The following is a 21,891-nucleotide window of genomic DNA, read 5'->3' as shown; positions in this document are numbered from 1 at the left end:
GAAGGGATACTAAGTAAGCTGGCAGATGATAGAAAACTGGGAAGAGGTGTTGACTCCCATGAAGGCACAGAGGCCCTGCAGAAAGACCTCAGCAAATTAGAGGATTGGGCAATCACCAAGCGTATGAAGTTCAGTAAAGGAAAGTGTTTGGTTTTGCACCTGGAATGTGCCAACCCAGATTGTACAGACAGGCTGGGGAATGAGATTCTGAAAAGCGGTGCCACAGAAAAGGACCTGGGGATCCTGGCTAATTGAAAGTTGAATATGAGCCAGCAGGGCCCTGGCAGCCAGGAGTGTCAGCGCTGTCCTGGGGGCATCAAGCCCAGCATGGCCAGCCGGGCAAGGGAGGGGATTGTCCCACTCTGCTCTGCACTGGGGCAGCCTCACCTGCAGTGCTGGGGGCAGTTCTGGGCACTGCAATATAAGAAAGATATTAAACTATTAGAGACAGTCCAAAGGAGGGCAAAAAAGATGGTGAAGGGCCTTGAGAGGAAGCTGAAGGAGGAATACCTGAGGGGACTTGGTCTGTTCAGGCCTGGAGGACACTGAGGAGAGACATCACTGCAGTCTACAACTTCCTCACTAGCTGCTGACTGATACCAGAACCCCCTTCCTGAACACAGATCAGACACCCTTCTGGGTAACTACTCACGTCTTATATACCAGGCATGGTATTCTATGGTATGAAATATCCCTTTGGTCAGTTCAGGTCACCTGTCCCAGCTGCTCTCCCTCACATTTTTTCTAATCTTTTTTTTTTTGTGTACCACCTCACTGGTGGACCATGAGACAAATAAAAAAAAAAAAAAATTAAAAAAAAAAAAAAAAGTGAGAAGAAATTAACTCTTCCCTAGCAGAAACCAGGACAATACCATCCTCTTATTCCATATCATTTTTGTCATGCCAAGTTTCAATACTCCCTAATATCCCATCACCTTCCCTGTTGATCTCTTTTGAGAGATATACACACAATCACTTAGTCTATGGAACACCTCTGTCAATTCTGTCAGGATTTCCTCTCTCACCTGAGTGGTTCTATGGTTTTAAAAAAGATAACTGTGTTATCATGTAGATCATGAGAGAGTTTTCTTCCCTGAAACTGATTTTTAATACTAACTTCAAAAATTCTGAGACTGTGTTAAGTACTTTCAAAACATAATCTATGAATACTATATTGTAACAAGTTAACTAATAAGGAAGAATGGTATTCATCTCCTCAAAAGGTTCTACAATCAAAGTTTAAAAATTCCAGTACTTACCATCATTGTTCCAAAACAGTGTTGTAACTGTTGGGCAATGCATTACTGCATCTTTTTTTAAAAAAATCTGAGATTTTCTGACTTTCTGGAATAATTTTCTAATCAATTTTAATATAATTTGCTAAAGAGATTTTTATATGGTTTAATATTTCAGTATTAGTACACTTCAGAATCATGCACTCTTAAATAGTTTTCTACTACTCTATTTTGTATAAAGATGTTGATAATAATATTATCTGTATTAGTACTACACAAATTATAGCAAGAGTAATAATAACATTAAAAATTAATGAGGCATTACTAGATTTAGCACAAAATTTAATGATCCACAATTAAGGGAAAATAAACCTTTTTGTATTTCCTTTCAGTAGCACTTAATTTTTATTATTAGGTTTTGAATTTAATTTCTTATTTTTTTGTTAATTGAGAGACAGGGGATCTGTATTTTTAGAGGGTTTAAGAGTATTTCTAGTACCTCTACATCTTTTCCAATTTTCTAGCATTACAAACACTGAATTCTGGATTCACTGAAGGAATTAGGGAAAAGAAGTAGGCTGTCTTAAAGTAAATCTTTTTATTGCACAGCATGACCTTAATTAGCAGTGACTAAAAAACTTATTGACAGTAGTTGTACTTCAGTGAAGCAATTAAGTGTAAACTTCACTTTAAGTAGGCACTGAAGCATATCTAAAATATATGTTTAGCTTAATCTTGCTGAAATGGATTGTTTAAATAATATATTTCAAAATCATAAGTATATACTTCCAGGATGAACATGTTCATATTTTAAAGGTTAACTTTGAAAAAAGTAACTAAACACTTTGTTCAAGAATATGTTCGTCATATTTTCTTGCCATATTTTTAGAGCTTGGACTTAACAACACGTGGATGCAGAGCACATCGGTATTATTATTCCTGTTTGAACTTTCTTCTGACAGAAGTATTCGTTAACTGGAAATTGAGTGGTCAAAAAGAGCAGGGCATTCATCTTTTTAACACTTATTTCTTAAATGGCAATTACTTACTATCCAATCTATGTGAAGTTGTTTGCAAATAATTCTGCATAACATTTTTATAAAACAGTCTTTGTATTGCTTCATATGGAACTGCTTACATTACTTTTATATCTTAGTAAATGTTATTAACGAAAGCTCCTTCTGAATTTTCATCACACGATTTTTATTAATTAAATGTGTTTCATTGTATAATGTTCTCAAAAACACAGAAACCAACATGAAATATGGTGAATCATTAAAGCAATTTTTTGCATGGTGATATTCTAAAAGGACCTTTCTCTTCATAGGTATTTGTAATTTTTTTAGATCTTTATGGTGCTCTGTTGTGTTAAAGTCATTCATTAATTATTTTAATTTCTTTAGGTCAGCTGTGTTTTTGGGCATGGTTTAATATATATTAAAAATTCAATGGGTTGTGAAAATCTTGTATTTCATAAAGTTTTAAGGAATTAATGACTTTGTTGTACATTGCTAAAATATTTTTGTATGGTCCAAATGGATGATTTATCTCTTGTTATGTGTTAATCTCTGATTTACTGGAGCTTGGCATTCCAGTGTTTACCTGTTATTGAATGCATTACAGATTTTATGCTAATGTGTACTTCCTGTGATGAGAGCAGATTAGGCTATAAAAAGTACTTCTGTTCTCTTCCAGCTTACGAGTTACAGAACTGCCCCGATCCTCCTCCATTTTTGAATGGCTATATAGTCAACTCAGATTACAGTGTGGGACAGTCAGTATCATTTGAATGCTATCCTGGATATGTTTTGAGAGGGCAGCCTGTTCTCACTTGTCAACATGGTATCAACAGAAATTGGAACTATCACTTCCCCAGATGTGAAGGTAACTTTCTGGTAGTACCTTTGCTTCAGAACTCACAATACTTTCTGATTTTTCTTTGTTTGTTTGTTTGCCTGTACATAATGCAGCTTTTGCTGAATAACAGTGCCTTTATCCTAATCTGTAGTGTAAGCAAATCAAGGCAGAATATTATGTGCTTTTATAAATCATAAATGTTTCATGAATCATGTTCCTCAGCAGTGATTTATTATTATTATTAATATCTGTCAGTTGTATTGATTATGAGAACCTGTGATACTGCCAGAAATTATCTTAAACTCTATGTGAAGGACTATTTCAAGAAGATATTTTATTCAAAAGCAGTTAGGTTATTGAGACAACTTTATCAATGTTCTGGAAGAAAATACAAAGTTATTAATGCTAAAAGTTCACTATAAATAGATATGTAATATTTCTCTTCATGTTAAATATATGGTAAAGTTTCAAAATACCAATTAAAAATTGATACAAAAATGTAAAGTGTTAACAGTCAGTGTTTTTAAAATTTGTTTAGAAACCTAGCCAAAGTCCAACACTTCATATTTATATTTTAGTGACATATATGCAGCATCAAAGGGCATGCAGCCTTCTATCTATTCTTATTCCTCTTTACCCCCTAGAGAAGCATATTTCCTAAAATTCATGAAGGAGGAGAAGCAGATTTTTATGCTATAAATCAGTATTTTCTGTTTTCTTAGCTGAAACAAGAGTAAATAATATATGTTCAGTTTGAAATAACATGCAAGAAGCAAATTAATATTTATAATGATATGAAGATAAGGTCATTCTTACTTTTCCCTGTCCCCTCATCCATAGTTTTAATTCAGTGGTTTTATCTTCATTTTCTAACTCAAAGAAGGCATTCCTTTGCTACTGACTTTTCTATAATTCACAATGCACATTTAGCCTGGTTCCTGTGCCTGTGAATCTTTCCTTCCAAGCCTACCCACAGTCATCTACATCTCCACACAGCTGAGGCCTGAATGCATGCAGCTCTATTGTGTATGTGGCTGTGTACATTTATAGGTACCATTTCTGACTAAACAGCTGGTTCTTTTCTGTTTTGACTGAGTATTAAGAGTTTTCTGTCTCTCAGCACACTACTTGCTTTGGGGAAAATTCATCTGTGTACATTAAAGCTCCACCTAGTACTGCTGAAATGATTGAATAATTGAACATTTATGATTTTTTTTTCTACAAAGAAAACAAATTGTTACTCTGTTGTCATTTGACAGTAGATCTGAGAGAGAAATCAGTGAAAGAATTAATTCATTTTTCCAGCTATGACCAGTTTTGTTAGAAGTTTGAATGGAAACTTTCTACAGAAGATTGCACATACTTTTGAAGGCTAAGAATCTGTACATGGGAGAAAATTAGATTAATTTCTGCTCATATAATCATAGTAGAATCATGTCATATACTGATACACTAAGACTTTACTCCTATGCAATCAAGTTGTCCTAGTGATTTACCATAGATGTCTTAGTATAATGTATGTAATTGTCAGTAAATGACTAACTGGTTTTGGGTATCTTTGGGTGGAATTTTAAAAATGTTTACTGTCATTCCAACACAATGTAATTAGGTATAAATGGGTAGGAGAATAAACAGTACGACATTCATTCATTTATAAATCAACATGTGGTCTATTGTTAGCATTTGATAGTTTAGAAGATTTGATTATACACTTACTGGTTTCAAAAATCTATGTTTCTTCACCCTGTCATTCAAAGTTTAACATAAAAACATCATTAATTTAGAGTGATTTGTTTATTCATACTAAAGCTGTTTTTATCTTGTGTGAAATCTAACCAGTTATTTCTGTTTAAATTTGTGTTTTCTGTGATTTTTAAAGATCTTTGGAGAAAGTCTAGTGACAGCCATGTGTATTACTTTATTAGAGTTTTGTTACCCGTGACACTTTTTTTCTGACAAAATTTATTGATCTTTCATGGCTAACAATCACATAAGAGCAATTAAACTGTCATTACTGAGATACAATCAATCTGCATTCCTTCTGGAGTATTAGAGAATAATGAAGTGAAAATAAAAAATGTATGGAATCACTAGTACCATTAGTAAACCTGTCAAAAATATAGCAAACTCAAGATATATTTAAATATAAAATTTTAATCAGAAAAATCCTGTACATTAATTAGAAGTTAATATTAGACTTAGGAAGCCTATGCTCTATAGTAAGCATAACTGTCAAAGCAGTCTTAATTATAAATATGGAGTACTGTGGATGTGGAGAGAACAGAATAGATTTCTGGTCTAGAGACCAGACAAGTGATCATTGCATGAATATAGGGGTTTAGGATATAGGAAAAAGTGGACTTCAGTCACATTTTCATCAGAACTCCTAGAGCTGATAGACAGGGTCAGATGTCCTTGGCCTCCACATGCAACAAGGAATCAGACAGACAGAACAAACCCTTCATTTTCCTTAGCCGCTTTCATTTGTTGGCCACTAAAGATTCATGGTTCAGGAGCAGGTGCCATTCTGTTCACAGAATCACAAACTGGGTCAGGTTGGAAAGCACCACAGTGGGTCATCTTGTCCAACCTCCTGCTCAAGCAGAATCAACCTAGAATACATTGCACAGGATTGCATCCAGATGGAAAATGTGCTAAATGCATCATACAGTACTGATATGGATGAAGAAAGTGAAGTGGTTAAATCCTCCTTAGCCTGTCCTGTAAATGCAGAGATTATTAAAAGAACTCTTTCAAAAAGGGCTACTCATCAACTGGCCAGATTACCTTCTATCACAACAGTATAGCAGCTTTAAACCAGACAGAAATTGAGACATCCTTCTGCATTTCTCAATCCTCCTTCTTTTTCCCCTTTTCCTTTCCTGTTTTTTTCTTTTTCCTTTTATATTTTTTCTGCTTTTCTTTTCCATCACTTGTTAACTTCAAAAAGAAGTGAAGAGGGTCTGAAGGAGAGTCACAGGAGCACTGACAATAGTAACATAAACTTAATGGTAAGAGCTAATGAGAAATGTTCTAGAGCAAGGCTCAGTGCCCATAAATGAGATTAAGGTCTCGTTCTAATAGGTGAGACTCACTAATTTGCACTAATGGCCATATGTCTACTTGGATACATGCTTTTACCCATATTCAGTCAATTCTTCCAAACTGAGACTCAAAAGAGCGCGTTATCACACATTTGCTCCCCTTGAATAAAGTCAAGCTTTTCATAGCTTTGATTTAGCTACAGACTTCATTCAGCAGGTGTGCACAAATTTGTGTCTCTATGTCCATTTTACTTTCCATAAGGATGATTGGCATACAATCGTCAAGTGAATCACCATTAAAAGTTACTCAAACCTGGCAGAAATAAAGCATGATGGTTTTGGACTAGTGAAAGAACAATCAACCTATTTTTTCCAGAATTGTATTCCAGTTCAGCTAGAGTTCAGTTGGATGGAAACATTCAAGACCTCCTTGCTTATTTGTTTTTTAATTTTGAATACAAACAAAAGGTGCCCCTTTTTAAATGGTGTGTGGACTTAGTTTCAAGAATTGTATGCAAACATTAGATTTTGATGGATTTTAAGAAATTAAATCTAAAGACATCAGCATAAATTGCTTTTAGAAAAGCCAATAGTTATTTGAGAAGCAACGAAGGAAAGGCTGTCTTTAAGATTTAGGTTGTCTTGTCTTGTGGAGCTTTAAGAATTTGGTAGCATTTTGATATTCCACTTGTAACATGAAAAACTATTTTCTACTACTAATTTTTTTTTAAATTTGTTTTCTTTTCAGCTCCTTGTGGCTATAATGTAACTGCTCAGAATGGTACAGTTTATTCCCCAGGATTTCCAGATGAATACCCAAATTCCAAGGACTGTACTTGGCTAATTATTGTATCTCCGGGCCATGGGATTTATATCAACTTTACCTTACTTCAGACTGAACCTGTGAATGACTACATTGCAGTTTGGTATGCAGTTTTTTGAAAGAGAAGTGATTTTTTTCTGATTGATTTATGAAGTCTCACTGTCCCAAGCTGCAGATTTTCTTAGTATTGTTCTTTAGGTGGTCATACATTCTGAAGAACAGCACAAAACAACCTCTAAGGTTATCTGAAAGAAAAAAAATGAATTTATCATTGTCTGAACTTTTCAGGAATACTGTTCCAAAAAGTATTTTGAAGCTTGAACTCAGTTATCAATCAGATTTTGTTTGACTCTTCTCTAAGTTAAGGCCATTTAAGGTCAAAATGATGTAATAATCCACACTATGTTGAATTATGAGTTCCATGAACATACAGGCAACATATGTTAGTTTTTGCAAAACTTTCTGTCATTTTTAGACATTAACTAATTTAGGCATTAAGTAAGATTTTCTTAAATTTTCTTAATATTTCAATATGCCTGATAGACATACTTTTTATATTTTCTAATCCAGAATTTCAGGCCTTGTACCTCCATGTCTTTAAGCTTCATATAGTATGTTCCTCTTCTATGAATTTCTTTCTACACAAACCCATTAAACTTGTGACCTCAGCTGAAGGGAGAGGCCTTAGAGGTTTCTAAATTCTTGCAGAAGGATTTACTGCACTCAAGAGCAGGCATAGATGATTCCCAAAGGTGTTGCACATCGTCTCTGTCTAACCCTGGTCCTTACCCCACATACTGTGCAAAGTGACTTCTCATATATGCTACAGATAGTTCAGGAAAAGGAAAGTTTGCACAGAATACAGGATATAACTTAATCCTGTATGAGTCAGCTGCCCTGATCTCCCAGCTAATCCACTCTTCCCATAGCTGTTGGTGAGGTTTTCTCAGTTTATAGTGGTGCACTATTTCTGAACAGCCATTTGGTTGCTCTGGTATTTGCATTACTTGTAAACTCAAGTGTAAAATACATCATAGATTATCTTGTCTATCAGGTTGTATATATATAATGCTTGGTTTTTTAGTGATAAAACTGAGGTGACTAAATATCCCTCTGATTGAAAGACAGTGAAAGGTCAAAAGCTAACAGCTTTCAGAGACATTCTAGATAATCTCAAGCCTTCTGAAATAACACATTGCAAAATTTTTTTTCATTCAGTTTATATTTATTACATGTAATATACAAAATAGCCAGAAATAAGTGTTGTAGAGCTCAAAAAATAGTTCAGACATGAAAGTAGTAGACATACTACTAATAGGAATTCTATTTACTTATTCATTCTGACTGTTCAGGCCTGAATGTTCCACGTTATGATACTGGAAGTGAATGAAGCCTGATGTTACTGGAGTATGTTTCTCTTTGGGTGTCTTATCCTACTGTTGAGAAACACAAAACACACAATTTTTTCCGGGTTTTCTCCCCATTATTTTTTCCCCCTTAGGACACACCTTTGAATTTTTGGAATTTATTTAAATAGCAGAATAACTTGCAATTTCCAAAACTCTGTGTTTTAACCATGAGCTGAAGACTTGTAGCACCCTGGTCAAAATGCTAGAAATATGACAGCAATACAAGATTTATATTTTCTTGGTTTTTTTCTACTTATGATCTGTACATGAAAATTTTTTGGCAGGAACACACATTGAAAATTTCTTGCCACCACTACATTTCTTGCCCATGTAAATATAAAAATTATTGCAAACTAGCCTGTTCTCTAAAAAAATATAATGTTTGAAGTTGGAAAGAGTACTCTGTGTGGCTAAAATAAAAAAAAAAAAAAAAAAAAAAAGAGGAAACTCATTTTAAATCATTAGGAAAACCATTTCTTACAAAAATTTAAACTACTGTCCAGAGAAAAGAGACTGTTAATTTGAATGTAAAGAGCATTAGTTTTCAGCTGACTTTTTAATGTTTTACATTCCAGGGATGGTCCTGACCATAATTCACCTCAGCTAGGAGTTTTCAGTGGGAACACAGCTCTGGAAACAGCTTACAGTTCTACCAATCAAGTCCTCCTCAAATTTCACAGTGATTTTTCAACAGGAGGATTCTTTGTCCTCAATTTTCATGGTCAGTTTTCTTTATATAATTAACATCTAATTACCACAATAATTTAGTGAATTTTAAAAATATTTCTTAACTCTGTGGTTTACTGATTTACCAGGATTCATAGATTTGCTGTTTTGTTTGGTTTGGTTTGGTTGTTTTTTTGTTTTGTTTCATTTTTTGTTTTGTTTCCTTGGGGTTTTTTTGTTGTTGTTGTTGTTTTTTGTTTGTTTTGTTTTGTTTTTTTTAATTAAATATTAAAAAAAATCCTAAGAATGTTAATTTGGTGCTTTTATTGAACTGTGTTCTATCTTTAAAGTTACCCATTACCATCTAATATTAAGCTTTTACCCTTTTAATTACTTTGGCCTATTTATTCAATAAGATTTAACTTTCTTTACTAAAATTATTCTCCAGCTGACCATGCCTAGGGCTCATGGTCAGAAAAGTTTCTGGGATACTATTGTAGGGTTGAACAATAGCATAAGGACTGATACAGCAAAATACTTTGTTCAAAGTTACATTCAGCACTAAAGGTGGCGAAAATTAGGCATCTAACTCAGAAGTGAAAAGCTGAACTATAATTCTAGTTTTAATTTGGACTGTCACCCAAAATACGTGTAATAAATGGAAGTTTTTTAGCCTTCTGGACTCTAAATTAAAAATATACAATTAATTAATTCATAAAGTCACAGAGAGTATCTGAGATATCTATTTGCATGGGGAAGTCCATATGGAATTGTTACGCAGAATTTGAAATGTTTCTCTTGTCTGTACTTTTCTCCTAAAATGAGGTCATGATACATTATCACCCACTGCACTTAACCAGAGAAGCAAAAACTAAAGTGGATAGGATTATGAAGTTGTTCAGAGAATTTTCTTCTGATGGTAAATTAATTGCAGGAAGGGGAGAGATTTTATTTGATATAGGCACTCTCATTGCAGTCTTTATTTCTGTTTTGAATTTTTTTAATCCCAAAAGGGCTTCTTCAAGTGTTGTAGGCATTCTATTCCATTTTAGAAACAAAGTCATTTTACCTTTCTTATGAGATTGCTCACAATTTATTGAAACAGGTTTGAAAAGCAGACAAGAGACTTTGTTTAAAGAGTCATAAAATCTTAGAATGTTTTAAATTTAAAGGGACCTTAAAGAATATCTAGTTCCAACCCCACAACCACGGACAGGAACATCTTCCACCAGACCAGGTTTAGACCTACACTTGTATGATTCCTGAGATCCAGAACTTCTCTGGGCAGCCTTTTTCCAGTCTCAGCACGCTCATGTCATGTAGTGACATTTATCTGGGAAAATGTTGTAACCGAGAGACCACGAGGTTCAGTGCAGCTCTTGTAATTTAGGAAATGTTAATATGAAATTAATTCTCAGTAAAATACTCTTTAACACACCAGCATTTAATTTTTTTCACTTAAATTTGCAGCTTATCAGCTCAGGAAGTGCCAGCCTCCACCCACAGTTGCACATGCAGATTTGTTTACAGAAGATGATGACTTTGAAATAGGTAAAAAGATAGCATTTCTTTTCCTTTCTTCTGTTTTCACTTGAATTCTAGTTAAACTAAGCTATTTCATCTTCCATCTGAGATTTTGATATGCTTCTGTTTGAAGGAATTTTTGAGGTTTAACTTTTTTTTCAATACCTTTTTCAGGAGATTTTGTGAAGTACAGGTGCCATCCTGGTTTCACCCTTGTTGGACAAGATATATTAACCTGCAAACTGAATGCACAGTTGCAGTTTGAAGGATCCTCTCCATCCTGTGAAGGTAAATATGTATTTGCATGGTGTGTATATCATTAATGTGCATCCTACATAAAGCATCAAATTTTAGACACTGTCATTTTGTTGATACTTAAAAGAAAATCTTCCATTTACTTCTTTAATATCTAGGAAATTCACATTTTTTATGTATTTGGCCCTAAGAATTTCATGTAGAAATTTTATTCTTTAGAACCAATGAGAAGTAATTTTAACTATTTGACTCCATCATTACTGAAACACTGATTTCTTAGATTACTTTACAATATTCTATATTGCTTCATATGAAACCAAGGATTTATTTTTATTTTTGAAAAATACTAAAAATATGAATTTAAATTAAGCTTTCAAATTAAAATAAGAAATTATTCTCTGTGCTTTGACAAATATGGTGACATTTTATACCAGAGTTACATGAAAAAGTTGCACCTGATTTCTTTTCTTCAGACAAGTTGAATCTTTATATAAATTTAATTTCCTTAATTCCTTAATTTCTGGAAACTAGAATTACTTGGTTTTATTTCTATCCCAGCCTTCCCAGTATTACTATGGACATAAATATTGAATGTAATTCCTATTTTATCATAAAATCCTAGCTTATATTTATGAATCATATAAAATATTGCAAGATCACTTAAAAGTTGTGCTTTTAATGACTGTCTTTATAGTGTTTACTCATAGATAAATATTTGAAAGTACACATGTTGCATTTTATAAACCTAATTATCTGAAGGCGGGGAAATATACATTTATGGATATGTCCAGAAATTCTGTATACCAGACCATATACTCAGTGTTCCATATCTAGCACTGGCCAATAATGATTTTCTAGTGAAGGACAGAAAATCATTGCAAACATGCAGTTAATTAGGGCGTCAATCCAACTGTAGCTAAACCACTCTTAAGCTAGCAATGTTCTTTATATTTTAAATCCTGTACGGCTGTTTCTTCATTAGAATTACTCAGTTCTATTTTGAACCCATGTAAACACCTTAAATCCACAAATTTTTGTGCAAGAAGTTACAGAATTTATTTATTTATTTATTTATTTATTTATTTATTTATTTATTTATTTATTTAATATGTGAAGTTATTTCTCTGTCTGCTTTGAACTTGGCACATGCTGTTTTCACTTCATGTCACCCAGTACTTATGGGGAAAAAAATCAGTAACTCTTAAAAGTTATTCTCTATTCACCATACTTGTATCATGATTCTATAGACCAGAAGATATTTAATATTTTTAGTTATTCTTCCCGTCCTTCTCAATACCCTTCCCAATTCTATTCTATTTCCTTAGGAGTGATGCAGGATGGATCAAGCATTTATACAAAAATATTTTATCCTCATAGACTTGAAAAAAAAATTTCTACTTGCTATGCAATTTGCATAATGTATTTCAAACTAATTTTTGAACTGCCTTCTTGTATTTCTACATTTTACCTATAATTTATAGTTGTTCGTATTGTCCTTGTTCAGATCAGCTTCATATTTTTTAAAGATACAAGAACACTTTCCATTTCCCTGAGCTGTGCCAATATGTTGTAGTAGTCAAAAAATATATTTCTATGATAGAAGGCCAAGTTCTAGCATATTATATATGAGTCTGATGACATATCTGACAGGCAAGAATAATCAGTCTGCATGACCACTTCTACATCATTCTCAATAAATGACCTTCAGAGCAGCTGTAATCACAATACACCACAGTTTTCTTACAGCTCCTTTTCCCTTCCTGTCTGAGGACAGACTTTCTCAAAATGTTTTGTACTGTGTTATCTTGCCAAGTATTTTCTAGCATGCAGAGCCCGAAGCACTCATACAGAACATGCTGTCAGTGTGAATGGGTTTATGCTTCACAGTAGTTGAACAGTCGTGATTTCTGTTTCTACACTTGGAGCCGCTGCTCTCATCCTATCCCTTTATCATCTTGCTACAAATTTCTTTCATTTTTTAGTTGCTGTTAGGGAAGTGTAGAGGTGTAAATTAAAGCATGATGGGCATTGTGACAGCAAGAAATATTCCAGTAGTGGTCACAAAAATTGAGATACTAAAGAGTTAAAGAGATAATGGGTATTCAGTATAGGGTTATGTAGGGGCTCAAAACAAATTAAGGAGGTAATGTGATAATATTGTCCTAATGAGGTGATAATATTTATGAATAGAAGCAAAATCAAAGATAAGGATATCAAAAGTAGTACTATAGTTAAGAAGCTTGGTCAGGCTTTCTCCAAAAAGCCTAGATCAGATTTCTTCAAAAGCCATATTAGGGAATGTATTCCTCAAAACTAGAATATGAAGAAAGTGTTATGCTGCCATGCAGAATTACCTTTCTTATGACTATACCCCACTGCACACAATTACATGTGACTGTGTAACATAAAGATAGTTATTTCCTGTTATATTTTTCTAAGCATTGCCTCTGTGCATGAATTTATACAAGTTTAACAAATAACATTATTTAGAATTTACATGTGCAACAATATTATTAAAAATTAATGTAAAATAGATTACTTATGTCCTCCAATATGCCTAAAGCATGTTTTTAGTATTTATTCCTGTTTCATTTCAAGCTATTTTACAGTAGCTACTTTTAAAATTCATGGGATTTACTTATAAATAATTGATAATCAAATATATTGTGGGGCTCAAGCATTTAATCTATTTTGCAGCTCAAATTTTCTCAGCTGGCAAATTTCACATCAATTCCAAAACTACTAAATGTGTAGGGAGTTGAGTCAATCTGTAATTTAACTGACAGAAGAGAGTCCATGAGGTATCAAATATGTTAATATGTTAGTCAACTGACAAAGAAAAGAAACAGTATTAAGAGTAGACTATTGTGGTGGATTGTCTTTGGATGGTCATCAGGTGCCCACCAAGACACTCTATTACTCCTCAGCAAGACAGGAGAAGGAAATAAGATGGAGAAAAACTTGTAGGTCAAGAAAAGGCAATTTACTAAAGCAAAATGAAAGGTTACATGCAAAAGAAGAGAAAAAAGACAGATCTTTTCTTCTTTATAGCAGCAGGTAATGTCCAGACAATTCCTGGGAAGCAGGACTTCAGCACATGTAGCTGTTGTAAATAATAAGTACACCTTCTTCTTCCTCCTTCATTTTAGCCTTTATTGCTGAGCCAATGTCATATTGTATGGAATATTCCTTTGGTCAGTTTGGGTCAGCTGTCCTTGCTAGGCCCCTCCCAAGACCTTGCCCACCCCCAGTCTACTGGGAGGTGGTGGTGCAGAATGGTGGAGACAGCAGCCAGCACTGCTCAGCAGTAGCCAATTTCCTCTGCATTACCAACTCCTTTGTAGCTACCAATATAAAGCACAGCACTGTGAGGGGGTGCTGTGGGGAAAAATAGCCCTATTTCTGCTAGACCTAACACAAATATGTTTGCCTCAACCAGAGAAGTTTTTATTTAGGTGTATTCTATTTTTAAATGTTATCCTAAAAGGGGGGAGTTAATATTATAGAAAAAGATTGAAGTAGCAGGTTGTTTTTTTTTTTTAACCTGTTGTGTGTATAGTGAATAAAAAATAATAAAACTGTGGAGTTTACTTTCATTCAGATTACATAGGAAGTAGATCTTGGCAATAGGAAGTGAACTAAAGCTCAGTGTTTAAAAAGATTTGGTCACTTCTGTCCTAGCACAAAGAGGTACTGAGCTGTTTACAGATTAGAAGGACATAATATTTTTAATTTTGTTTGACTTTTCTGCTCTAGGAATATGGTTTTGTCTCAGTACCACAGAGGACTGTTCCATATCTCCTTTCACCCTTAGCATCACTATTTGCATTGATTTGTATTAAAGAGGTACAGGTTTTTTTCCTCATAAACATTATTTCTCCTTTTTTGAAATTGTTTTGTTATTAAGATTCTGAAGTTCAGTAAGTGAATACAATAGAACATGTGGAGGAAAGAATTCCTACAGCAGTTCTGCTGATGTCTTTTCAATCCTAAAAGCAGTCATACAAAAAGTCAGACACAGTTAGGTGGCAAAAGTGCAGTTACCTGTATAAAGGATCCTTTATGGTGCACAGCGAGGTGGAATGCATGCCGAAAATGCTCTGAGGATGCACATAGTAACATAAAGCGGGCACAATTTTTTGTTTCACAAATTAGCATAACTGACAAGAATCCCCAGTTAGATACATGTGAGACAATTCTTCCCTGGTTTGACCCTTTTTTGAAACTCCCCCTTTAGATATTAACTAAACTTTTTTTTATGAGAAAGTGTCTCAAGAAGACATTTCACCTTGATTCCCAAAGAATTTAACCTTGGTCCCCAGAAGACTGGAGTCTCTAGGAATGTGTTTTGTCTTTCTGTCTAACAGAGTTGGTCCACAAATCTATCTAGTTATACAATGGGCTACAGAGCTACAAATATATAAAGAATATATAAAAGCTAAAAGGGTAAAATCAGTTTGGCATCGCTGCATTGATCTATTTCTTGTGTATGTGTGATGATGTGTTCAAGGAAATACTCTGTCCTTTAAGCTGTTGATTTTTAATATTCACTCACCAAAGAAATGTTCTTAATTACAAAGCAACATCATACTTTTCCTCAATTATGAGAAAGTGGCATGAGGAAACACCTGAAAAAGGCACCTTTTCCTTCATGGTAAATAAATGAGTTTCAGGTCCCTTCTTAAGATTTGGCTACAAAAAATGAGAGAGCTGAGAGCAGTATTTCTCTGTTATCAATAACTTTTAAATGCTTTTGAGATAAATTGTTTTCTTGTTATTTTTTCAAACCTAGTTAACAAGCTATTTCCTTGTCTCTTTCCTTAATTTTTTGTCTCTGATGTCTTTACAAGAAAAACTAGAAAATCCAAGAGCAAAGCAGCTGAAATAAGAAAGCAGGAAAAGTAATTTATTTGGGTTTTTTTTAATCCTTTCCTCTCCCCTCCACAATTTCCTACTTCTGTCTCTTTCTCTTTTTGCAGACCATTCTTACCTGTTCTCTGGAGCACTGCTGCAGGTTTCTGAGATGACCGCAGCCAGTGTCTCTGCTGAGTGTGTCTTTCTTCCTGTTCTATGACAGTTCTTTTATCCCAAAAGAAACTAACATTTTTCACTTCTCTGAATTGTTGATTTTCCTCTATGTTTTCCTTTCATTCCTTCACTGACTCAATTTTTTAAAGATGCTTGCAGTATATTTCTTGAGTTAGTGAACAATATCTCAGCACTTATTGACAGTGTTCTAGGTACCACTATACATTGATCTCAGGCTTTTCAAAATGTATTTTTGAATCTTATTCTTAGTTGATAATCTTCTACCCAAGATTCCAAAAACTTCATATACTGGAGTAAGTAAACAGAGTCCATTTGGCGAGTTCTTGAGAAGATACTTGGAGGGCACCTCTCTGAAAATGATAACTGTGATAATTTAGCTGAAAGAGCGCCCATATAAAGGAGGCAATAATAGCCTTTTAGATTAACCCAGCTGTAAACTTCTCTGGAAGAATTATACTTCCCAAGTAATGAGATCATCAGGCTTTTGTCTTGTCCGGACTGTATCTGTGTTGCATTCAGATTTTGTTTGCACACCCCAAATCCAAATGACTACTATATAATTGGTTTCATGAGTAATTTGACCAGTGGTTATTTCCATAACTCCTTAAGATCCTGAGGAAAAGCAGGCAACAAAAGACATTTGTATCCTTAACATTTGTGTTGCTAGGCTTTAGTGTTTAGTGTTAAACATGGCATGTTTACAAAACCACTCCAGATATACTTCCTATACTCCCATATCATATTCCAAGTGACCCATACCTTTCAACTTCTTGTTTGTCATGTTTAGTTGATTGTAGCCATTTCTAAACCATAGTTTATCCAGAGAGGTGACAGCTTTCCAGTACTGAAAAAAATCACTGTATGTTGCTGTGAAAAGTCTGACACCATCACTTATTTCTCCAGAACACTTGTAATTTATGACTTTGAACACAGGCTTTTAATTCTCAAGTAGCTCTAGTAGACATTACCATTTTTAATAAACATTTCAAATAAGTCAATACTCTGTAAAATTCACTTTTTCCTTCTTAAAATAGTTTGTAGTGTAAGGAATGATACTACAGGGTAAAACAGGTTGTGGAATTGTGTTGTGTCAGCTACTCTTCATCACTGATGTGCACTTTCATGTCTGACAGGAAATGCTTTTGGGAAAATTCTTGCCATTTATCTGATAATATTTCTCTGCCCAATTTTTTTTCTTTGAGAATTTGTGGGCTTTCTTGTATTTTCTGTGGATTTATGAGTCAGAGCACTTTTTGACAGTATTTTTCCAAGTTATTCTTGTCTTATTCTGAAGAATAGAGTAAGTCAAAGTAGCAGTGTGCTTCATTTTAAAAGAACGAGAGAAGCAGCTATTGTCATTAAACACATACGTTAGACAGCGTTCATGTGAAATTTCTGGGTGTAATTTTACCACAGGTAAAATTACCTCAAGAGGCAATCTCTGGATTACTGGCAAAAGAATTCTTACTGCTTTATGTACCATTGTCCCATCAGCTTTCACTCTCCTAGGATCTTCTGTAAAAGATGGCTTTGCCTCTAAGGGATCTCTCTGTTGCAGCCAGTGCTGTCAAATGATAGCAGAAAGGGATATATGCCAAACAAAAATTATTTGCTTGCAATCTTTTCCTCAGTCCAGATCTTGTTCTCCTGTTTGATGGCCTATTCTCACTTACATATTACATCCCTCCTTTTCACTGCCTGACACTTTTCTCTTTGACCAAAGAGATTTTTAGCTACAACTAAACCTGAATTATACCTCCAAGTTTGCTAAAGGCCTTCTGAAGGAAATGGTCCAGTTCTTAATGTTTGTTTCTGATATTTATGTGTAGATTTTCCCCTGTAGTATGTTTTTTTCTACTGCTCACTTTACCCTCTGTTGTTGTGTTTTTTGCCTTTCTTGCAACCTTTATTTAAGTGTTTGGGTACTGTGACAGATGATTTCCAGGAATGCATTTCTGTCAGATATATTTGTGAATCTTACATAAAAACCATTGTTTAAATGGACATATATTATGAAACTGTGGACAAAATGTATCAGATTTCAACAGGAAACAGATTTGGAAAGAGAGTCCTGCATGAGAGGCAAAATATTAAAGAAAAATAGTGACTAACAAAACTTCCTAATCCAACCAGGGTTTAGGATACAAAATTTACAGTATTTTAATGTACTGTCTTCCTTTCAGTATGCAGAGATCATAAACACCTATGAATATGGGGTGAAATTTAAAGTTCAGACTTTAAATAATAGGGCAAGTAGTTGCTAAGATCTTACTTGGGTAACTTGGAGCATTCTGTATCCAAAGTGAACACCTTACATAAAACTTGTGTACTTTCAAATGATCTGCTGTATCTAGATCTTTCAGTATTGTCATGTTCATGTAACAGGCTTCATTCTTTACGCTGGATTATTCTTTTAAGATCCCAAATGGAATACAATTTCCAAATAAAAAGTTTTATCAGTACTTTTACCTCACCTGTGTGAATGATCACAACCAACATATGTGAATTCCTTGACTGAAACTGCTTTGGGGTCTAACATATTTCTTTCTGGATAGATTATTTACTATAATTAATAAATTAATATAATGTTTCCTAAATGCAAGTTTTATAAAAGTGGTCCTTTTTCCATGCATATTATAGGGAACTTTTTTCCCCCTTCCATCTAGAATATGGTTCTAATGCATTTTCATTTGGAAACTGACTCTGAAGTATACATTTCATGGTGAAGAAGCACTTTGTTTTATTGCTACTCTTATTGCTACTCTTAGTTCTCTTTTTGTGTCCTTTTTAGCACAATGTCCAGCAAATGAAATTCGTACAGAATCGTCAGGAGTGATCCTCAGTCCAGGTTATCCAGGCACTTATCCCAACTCTCAGACATGTTCTTGGACTATTAAGGTTGAGCCAGGATATAACATCTCCATTTTTGTAGAAATGTTTCAAAGTGAAAAGCAATTTGATGAGCTGGAGGTATTTGATGGTAAGAGAGATTTAAATTCTATCTAATACACAAGAACAAATACTGGGTGGAGTCATTTCCAATTGTTGGGTTCATAATACAGTGAGATAACTGAAATTTAAACAATAATTCAGAATTTCTATTACTTTTGCCTTAAGTCTGAATCTATTAGCTAATGAAAGTTTTTATAGATGTATTCAGGACAGAGAAGATTTTAAATTTTCTTAGGTATTGTTACAGGAGGAGCAATAACAACTGCAGCTTCCCTAGGAAAGTCACTCAGTTTTCTGTTTCCTGGGAAGTGTATGGAGGTGTTTGAAAGCAGAAGTTAACATGCTGGTCTGTAATGGTGATATTTTTGGTGAAGAAGTATTTTGGAGTTATAACTACATTTTTCCAAATGAATAAAATGATTTGAGTCTAAATACTGAAATTTGAGTTCAAATACCTTGTTTCCTTTCTCCATAGCATAGCAGACTAGTGCTGTTCACTGTTTGAATATACTGTTGAAGTTTTGAATACCACTGTCGAAGTGTTCAACCATCTGTTTTGAGAAAAAGAGCAGAGAAATGACCAAACTTATTTTCTAGTGTTGTCACCTCTCAAAGGGCCCTACATAATCCTTATTTTCTACTTAATTCTGAACTTATTATGATTTACTATTGATTTCATTTGAGTTCCCATTGATTGTCAAGGATAACTAGTCTATGTTCTTAAATACATTTTTATTCATTTAGAGACCATTATCATATCTTCCTTCATTAACCAAGAATATATGATAAGTGTGATAGAAACAATGAATATTCACTATGGGAGTTTCACAGCATGAAAAAATATTAAAAGGCCGTTTCTTTTGAGGTATTTTTTTCTAAGTATTCTTCTGAAGGATTAGAACTTAATGTCTAAAATTATTAAATTATTTTACTTTTTGGTAGAAACATCCTAAAAAATCTACAAAATTTTTAATGCTTTTAAAAATGCCACTTCATTAGCATATTTTTTGCTTTATAACCTGTATGCTGGTCCATGTCAGCTTAGTGCAGAAAATAGTCTGCAAAAATCTATTAAGACTGGCTTTTTCTCTATTCCATTTTGTATCAAAGACAATATACAGCATTACTGGAACTTTTCTAGTGGTCTGATCGCTTTGTTTGCTTTTGATAAATTCTGGTGAAACAGTATAATTTTCCTGATGTATATTTTTGTTTTCTTTCCTGTGAATTTAAATGTAAAGAAACCAGATTATCAATAATACATCTGTGAGAAGAGCTAATGTTGTTCCTACATTTTTAAACATTTTAATTTTATGGCATGAAATAATATTCTTACAAATTCATTTCTACTGCATCTCTGCAGAAGTAATTTTTTCTACCACCTACCAGCAACCTTAAGTGAAAAAGATAATGGCATATTTATAACCTCTCAACTCTTGTGCCGTGTGGAGATTTCTAAGCTAGCTATCAACAAGTTTGTATGCAGATATAGCCCATTGCAGTGGCTTGCAGAGATACTTGTTGTGTCCCTGTGGCCACATTAGCAATGTACTTTACTAGACTAATTAGTTGTACATCCCAGCATGAGTTTTTGGGGTCAGAAGGCAATGCTGATGTGGCGAAACTGCTTCCAGAGATGGCTATAAGTCAGACTCAAATGTTGCTGCATTTTCCAGCGCATATATGTTATATTGCGGGGCCCTGTGTGGTCCAAAACAGCAAACTTCGTTTAGGTTAGTAGAACTGCACTGATATATCTATAACAGGTAAAGATACATCATCAAACTTTATGCTGAAACTGTATAACGATTTTCAAGACAAATTTTAGAGAATTGGTGTTGCTAAGGCACTCATCTCTGATTGCTTTATAAGGCAGCTTTGGAATGCAAACCACAGCAGGGACTACACATACCTGACTGCACTGTACATTATGGTGCTTCAGCAGCTGGATGATGATCAGTGTAGGAACCAGTCAGTAAAGTCTTAGAAAATCCTACCTGGATTCTAAACTAAAGAAGCCATAATGTTAAATCAACATAATTATTAAAGTATTTTGGACTTGAAAATACTGCATTCAGGCTATTTACACTGAATAGCATTAATTTAATACAGAAAGTATTCATTTTTTTCTCTCTGAAATAAACCAAGACTAATATATCACTGAAAAGAGAAGGAAATGCAACTTTTATCTAATATTCAAGAGAACATCATATGACAGATCACCACACCAGAAGTTGAGTGTGTTCAGTATTTCCTTATATAGACAAACTCTGAAATAATAATTAAATAAATGTCAGATTCAAGAACAACTGAGTCATGCTGCTGACCTTCCTTAACACCATCTGAAGAGCTGACTGCTAGTCATTAGCTGACTGCTAATGACTAAAAAATTTGGTGTGGCATATGGTGCTGCAAAATAATTTCGTGATCACTATTAAGGATTCTCACCTTATTGTGGGTAGTTGATCTTTATTTGTAGAAGCCCATTTTTTAGTCCCTTGAGGATTTTAAAAGAACATTTACATTCCAAACTGTAGCAAGGGTATTAAACAGATTTATAAAATCCAAAGTGAAGCACAGAGTAGCTGAGTCAAGTCACATTCTAAATAATTTTTTCAAGCAAAAATAGGAATTTACATATGCATTCCTTATAATTTATCCTACACTGTAATCATCAAACACTAACTATGCAATATGATAAACAAACAAGTTATGAAGCATATTGATGAGGGCATGATGAGCAACCTATGCCTAAAGCAATGCTTATTTGTTCTTATATTGTAGATGCATTTATTATTTAGAATTTTTTTAGTAATACTTACTTAGTTGTAATATTGACATTAGGGTGGCTGAAATGCAGTTCCTAAGAACTGGGAGATAATTTTAATGTTTATGTTTTTGTGGTTTCCATAGCCTCGCTTTTGTACTTGAAATGTCACAGTCAGAAAATACACCTTTATTTTTATTGAACAGGATGGGGCTGACAACAATCATATTCAATTTTTAGGTATCATTTCATTCAGTTTTATTTTTGTATTTTCATGAAACATAAGAAGACCTAATCAGGCTGTAGCTGC

The 21,891-nt window shown here is 34.0% G+C and overlaps 1 protein-coding gene across 1 annotated transcript in view; it reads left to right on the top strand.

Moving 5' to 3' along the window:
* The window catches only part of CSMD1 (CUB and Sushi multiple domains 1), a 1,087,660-nt gene that overhangs the window by 973,945 nt on the left and 91,824 nt on the right, over positions 1-21,891 (top strand). Inside the window, exons 42-47 of the mRNA XM_058836707.1 lie at positions 2,931-3,119; positions 6,885-7,062; positions 8,944-9,089; positions 10,505-10,585; positions 10,733-10,846; positions 18,654-18,842. Coding sequence (XP_058692690.1) covers positions 2,931-3,119; positions 6,885-7,062; positions 8,944-9,089; positions 10,505-10,585; positions 10,733-10,846; positions 18,654-18,842 — 897 coding nt within the window. The remainder of the gene's footprint in view (positions 1-2,930; positions 3,120-6,884; positions 7,063-8,943; positions 9,090-10,504; positions 10,586-10,732; positions 10,847-18,653; positions 18,843-21,891) is intronic.

The sequence above is a fragment of the Poecile atricapillus genome, chromosome 3, assembly GCF_030490865.1.
Source record: "Poecile atricapillus isolate bPoeAtr1 chromosome 3, bPoeAtr1.hap1, whole genome shotgun sequence".
In the NCBI taxonomy this organism is placed as follows: Eukaryota; Metazoa; Chordata; class Aves; order Passeriformes; family Paridae; genus Poecile; species Poecile atricapillus.
This window is presented reverse-complemented; position numbering and strand designations above follow the sequence as displayed.